The sequence below is a fragment of the Anopheles nili genome, chromosome 2, assembly GCF_943737925.1.
Source record: "Anopheles nili chromosome 2, idAnoNiliSN_F5_01, whole genome shotgun sequence".
NCBI lineage: Eukaryota > Metazoa > Arthropoda > Insecta > Diptera > Culicidae > Anopheles > Anopheles nili.
Genome location: NC_071291.1, coordinates 28,460,001 through 28,465,981, shown reverse-complemented (window position 1 = coordinate 28,465,981; position 5,981 = coordinate 28,460,001). Strand labels below are relative to the sequence as shown.

Genomic DNA, 5,981 nt, shown 5'->3' with positions numbered 1-5,981 from the left:
TTTTTTTTTATTAGTACGTTTATTAGTTTATGTTCACATACACATGTTATACTGTTTATTCTTTGTTTGCTTTTTTTTTTTTGGTTGCTCTCTCGCGCCTCCGGTCGCTATCCGTCGTCTTTTTTTCTCGTTTTGCTTTGTTTTGCTAGAGTGAAATATTGTTAAAAAGGGTTTTACTGTGGTTACTTACTTCTCGTTTAGTTACCGGTATTGGCTTTCGTATAAAATGAACCTACAAATAAAAACTCGCCCATCTCGCGTGCTTTCCCCGCTCCCTCTCAGCAGCGCGTCACTTACTTCCCGTTTCTTCTTTCTCTTTTTCTTTTTTCCTAACGCTCCTACCTCCCTTTCTAATGTTACCGCACCGTCACTCTCTCCCCGTCCCGTAGGGCGAGGAATCCGAAGAGGTCTCGAAGCGCCCTCGTCGTATATGGCGGCTTGGGCGAGAACTGATCGCCACCTGGCTAGTGTTTCGTCTAGTCCTTTCGCGCCTGGCGCTTCCTTGCCGCTGGCCCAGGCTGGCTCGTTAATTCACCCGGCGTATTGCAGTCGCTGTTTCGTCTCGGTCGAGCTCGCGCGGAGGCTTTTTCTACATCACCCCCATCCCGAGTGCCTGACCTAGGTTAAGTATTATGAAATCTTGCGCGTGTGTGTGTGTGTGGGTTTGCGTGTGAACGGGGGCGTATCCCGTGCTCTCTCTCTCTCGTGCGTCGGTTGTGAATATTTCATTTAGCTACGGTTAGTATCGTTTCGGGTGGCCCCCAAACCGAGCCGCGATCCAGCTTGGTGCCCGGTATGCAGAGCAGCGCTAGCAGCAGGCAACACGAGTCGCACGGATCGTAGTGGTAGTAGAAGGAGCAGCAGTCCCGCGCCTCCAGAAAGTGCCGGCATAGCTGGCACGCGCACCGGCAGGGCCGGGCGGGCTTGCGGGCGGTCCCGGGACCGTTTGGCAGTACCGCGCCCGGTAAGGACACTCATCGCTATACGCTGTCCCCGCTCGAGAACCGCTCGCAATTGCCCAGAAACAGATCGTCGTTCAGATCGTCCGTGTCGATCAGCGTGTCGTTGATGCAGACGTGCGGTGGCACGCTAACCGGGGGCAGTGGGGCTGGCGGGATGTGCATCGGTTCACCGTTGTTAATACCGTGCAAGCTCCCAGACAGGCTGCCACCACCCTGCAGGTGACGTCGGCTCGATCCAAGGCCTTCAAAGAGCAAAGGAAAGCTCGATTAGATCACACCGGAAAGCCGGACGAGATGAGCGCGCGCGAAGGGAAGGACGAGGATCAGGATCGTGGAGAGCGCGCAAAAAAAAAAAACTACAACACCAATTGGGACTTTATTTACTTATACCGGTTGCACTGGTCGTCGAGTCGTAGTGGGCGGCGTTCCTATGCAGCCCCAGCTGTCTGTGATGTCTGCGTTTTCTTTTTCGATGACAGAGAGTGCAGAGGAGACAGGTTAGGAACGAGGCGGCGGCTATGCAGGATATTATTAAGGCGCCGTGATCCTCCTCGGGCACTATGATGATGCCTGCCGACGGCCGGAAGGGTCGCGTGGGTGGGTGGCGGGACCGGCAACAAACAAGAGCAAAGATCGATACATACACACGAACCGGCGTGATGGTGTGAGGTGGAGCGAGGGGGTTTGGGTTCGGGGCGGGGGGGGGGGGGTGGTGAAAAGGATAGAAAATCGAAACATTCCATTAGTGATGGCGGCGGGCGCTAATCGGCGCATTAAGTATGCTGGTGAGCGTGTTTACGTGGCGCGTGATTTCCTCCGCGTGGGAGTATGCATATGCACTTTATTAGGGTGCGCGCGCGCGTGTGTGTGCGTGTGTGTGTGTGAGTGATATATGAGTGAACGAGGATCAGGATGAGCATTTGATCAAGCGTATGGATGGCTGTGAAAAATGGATCACCGCATCGCTCCAAGTAGAGCGGCATTTTGGGGAAAATCAAAACCACCTTTGGGGGGTTTCATTTTTCCTCCAGAGCGGTGTTGAGTGTGAGCTGATGTGTTAGTTGATGGAAAAGGGCCACAAAAATGTGTACAAGCGTATTGAATGTAAACAATTTCAACGACAAAGAACGTTCATATGTATTATAGTTAATATTAATATATATGTATATATGCTTCGAGATGAGTCAAACCTCAGTTCATAGAATGCTCGAAATACTCAGGTACGACAAATCATAATCGAACGTAACGATCAACGTAGAATTATATGTGAAAAAGAAAAAACCAAAACATAAATCGCACTAAACGAAATGATCGCATACATGGGGGATCGATCGATTGAGCGGTGAGCTTAGTAACGAAACGGGTTGTGGAAAGTAACGAAAGTCAAACAAAAGCACGACGCTAAAATGTTACACCTAGCCGCTCGAGGGGCTAGACCGCAATCGCAAACTTAACGGAATCGCGCAAAACGTATGAATGGCAGCTGGTGGAAAACGATGCGGATGATGAGCGTGGAATCGTGGAACGGGGACGGAAAAGCGAAAGCGGCCAAGCGCCGTCACGTTGGCATCGAGGCTCACGAAAGCCAAAACAAGCCGCAAGCTTAACAAGGCTGCAGACTACGCAGGCGGGAAAATTCGCCCCCGCAGGTTGATCCACCCCCTGGTTTCGACCAGTGCTGGGAAACTCGCAAACGCAAGGCAACGGAAAAACATGTGAAATGAAAAACCAAACAACAAAGCGTGTAACACACTACCGGCTACTGCTACGCGTGCACGAACCTTGCGCCTACATCTGCCGCCTAACAAGCCATATAGCCTAGCAAGCCATTCCGAAAACCGAGACCCTCTAGGATGCAAAAAAACGAACGTGCAGGGCGGTTGGTGGGTGTGTGCGTGTTGGCAGGTGGGTGGATAAATTTGAACTCAACGCAAATATAGATTAGACGGTAGGTTATAGTTAGTTAAAATAGACAGATGCCTAGGCAAGGTAAAACGAAACTCACTTGGAACGGAGTAGAGTTAGTCGGCAATTCGTGTTTAGCGTTTGGAACGTTAGTGGACTGAAATTCGGTCGGCAGTCGTATGCGTGTGTGTGTGTGTGTGTTAAGGGTCTTGATCTTCGAAAAAGGGGTGTTGAAAAATACCCCTAAAAAACCTATCAGAATCAGAGTACATTCCAGAGTGCGTTGGAGCCGTGCGTACATCTTCAAAACAGTCTCATAGAATTTCCACGAAACACATATCACAAAAGTTCTCGTCGTAGTCATGTACAATACTCAAATATCGTAGCCGTGGTGAAAAACTCTCAAAAAGTCCGTCCGTCCGAACATATTATGCAACAGTCATCAGTGGGAGTCCGCCAGCATCAAAAGCTTGTGAGTTCTGTTGCAATCAACATCAGCTGGACACGCGAAAGCGCGATCATGACGTCTCAAAAAATTAATTTACTTTAATGTTGAATAACTGCAAGCAAGTAGCCAGACCACAAGGCTTTTTAAAACGAGGCGGGTGCCGTTTGATTGAAAAATACCCTGCAGAGCCAAACCACTGCCAGCAGTGTGGCACAGCTTGGCAGCGCACGGTTGTTTGCCTCACCTACGGCCAGATCGAGAAGGATGTGAATCAGATATTCACCAAAAAATAAAGGTCACAGTCGGGTGGTGTGTAATATAGTAGAAAAAGTGTTTTAATTTGTAGTAGCAATAGTGGTCGTGATGGTAGAAGAGATCGAGCAAAGTTGAGGGGTTGTTTGGAAAAGAAAGAAAGAAAAAAGATAAAGATAGAAATGAGATTTTGCCATTTACAGGGTGAAATGCTGAGTTTGTGAGAAATGTGAAAGATGTGAGAGATGATCAGCACCGGCCATCACCCGTTACGATCGTATTGAACAGCTGACGGAGACGACTGGCACTGATGGTTACCTCTCAATCACGAAGATCGATGTGAAACGGTGAAAACAACCAATCGTTCTGCAATTATCGCATTAATGGAAGAGAATAGAGAGCTGTGCCAATAAATGGATGGGGGTGCCAGGGAAAAACGATCGTACGCAGGTCGGATCCTCGTTGCAAGATCGAAACATTGCTCGTGGACGTACGAATGTATGAACGTTGAACGGAAAGGGTGAGATAGGACGTTACGAAACACTTGCATCGAACTAAACGGTGTACAACCCAAAACCAAACCAAAGTGCAAACGTTATTCGTTCCAGAGATAGAGAAAGAGACAGAGACAGTGAGAGAGAAAGAGAGAGAGAGAGTATGTATGTGATAAAGAGAAGGATAAGGAGAAGGAGAAGATAAAACGAACGCTCTGATGCAGGAAAACGATCATCAAACCAAGAGCAAGAGAAGAAATCGTGCATAAACACGAGCATACTGGGGACAGCTACAGCTCGGCAGAGCGGAAGTGAGCAAAACACCTGGCAAGTCGGCAGGAGCCTGCTTGCCGAGGTGCGCTCGGGTGTTTTGCATTTTGTCAGGATTAAGGTCCTTCGACAAGGGAGAATCAATTTTCAGTTGCATTCAGCCACATTCCGTACCGATCGGGGTTAGTCGGGGCCTCGGGAAGTCGGGAAGCAACTCTAGCTGAATGCGGTGGGAAAAACGGGCTTGGAATAACTGGAACCATTCGAAACACCGCCAACGGAAACGGAAGATTGAAAACGATAAAACACAAGCCCACAGCAAACACATGGAACACAAACAAACGAAAAATGGTTTAAGAAAAACGTGACGTGACGTGACACGACGGCGTGAATGACGGTGTTAGGCGCCACAATATACGGTCGCATTTTCCGTGCGGGAATTTCGAGCTGCTTTATTCGCCACTGCCAATGTGGGGGGAGGATTGTTCGTTGCATTCACGCGCGCTTGCCCGAGCGATTGGCAGGCGGTTTTTGGGGGGGGGGGGGGGTGAGGGAGGACCACAGGCGGGAAAAGGTCAAGACCGAGATGGAACAGATGCAGCGCTCCAGCGTGGAACGCCCCCACCGATCGGTGGGGCGAAACCGCGGGCAAAAATTAAAAGATAAATCAAACCAAAACAAAAACAAAAACCAAAAATCATAAATAACTCATAAACCAAAGCACAAAACAAGAAGAAAATGAACTGAAATCCGTTCGACTCACTCACGACTCACAGTGCATTTCATCGCTATTGTCGAGCGGGCCGCAATTCTTAACACCGTCGCATCGCAACCGCTCCGAGATGCAGTAGCCAGACGTGAGACACTGGAAGTGATACGTCGATTCGCACAGCAACGACAGCGTCGAGGATGGACCAGCCGGTGTGTCCTGCACCTCGGTCCAGATGATGCGGAAACCCTGCGAACAAACGAGTGCCGTGCTATAACGAGGCATCCGCGTTGGTCCTGGTGGCCGACGGTGAGCCTTACCTGAGCCCCGATCGCCTTATCCGCGCTGGTGAAGCTGATCCGGGCCGTTTGGCCCTGCGTCACGTACTGCCAGTGTTCCAGGGCCGGTTTTTCGCCGCACATCTCGATCGGTGGCATGTCCGAGTCGGGCGACAACCACAATCTCATGACGGCAGCTGCACAGCCACGTGCTGGAATAGAAAAAAAACAAACTCGTTAAAATCGAGCAGAGGTTGATCGCGATCTTGAGCCGCATGGATACGTACTGGCCGGTTCACCCTCGATCGCGAAGTAGTCGAAGTTCAGCAGAATCTTGTACCCAACACGGGCGGTGATGTACCAATTGCAGGCACGTGAAGCCAACCCTTTACCAGGACCATCGTAGTTGGCCGGAAAATTGGGTGACGTCACGATGCCGGAGTCCTCACCCGAGAAATTGCCACCACAGTCACCAAACACGGATTTGGCCGTTTCGAAGATGTAGCGAGCTTTAAAGCCACTCGCCACGTTCTCGAGATCGGTGTGCAACACGACACGTATACCGACGGCTCCACGTGGGCTTTCGACCGGTCCGGGGGCTGTTAGACTGCAGTAACGCCCAAGGAACCGATCCGTCCCGTCACGATACAGCACGTACATCTC

At 50.3% G+C, this 5,981-nt stretch overlaps 1 protein-coding gene across 1 annotated transcript in view; it reads right to left on the bottom strand.

The window, feature by feature from the left end:
- Positions 1 to 5,981, bottom strand: part of LOC128730369 (cubilin) — a 12,503-nt gene continuing 6,522 nt past the window's right edge. Inside the window, exons 8-12 of the mRNA XM_053823415.1 lie at positions 5,606 to 5,981; positions 5,361 to 5,530; positions 5,106 to 5,289; positions 1,353 to 1,532; positions 1 to 1,204 (exon numbers count right to left, since the gene is read on the bottom strand). The exon at positions 5,606 to 5,981 is cut by the window's right edge and continues 457 nt beyond it. Of these exons, the coding sequence (XP_053679390.1) occupies positions 981 to 1,204; positions 1,353 to 1,532; positions 5,106 to 5,289; positions 5,361 to 5,530; positions 5,606 to 5,981 (1,134 nt within the window). The 3' untranslated portion in view covers positions 1 to 980. The remainder of the gene's footprint in view (positions 1,205 to 1,352; positions 1,533 to 5,105; positions 5,290 to 5,360; positions 5,531 to 5,605) is intronic.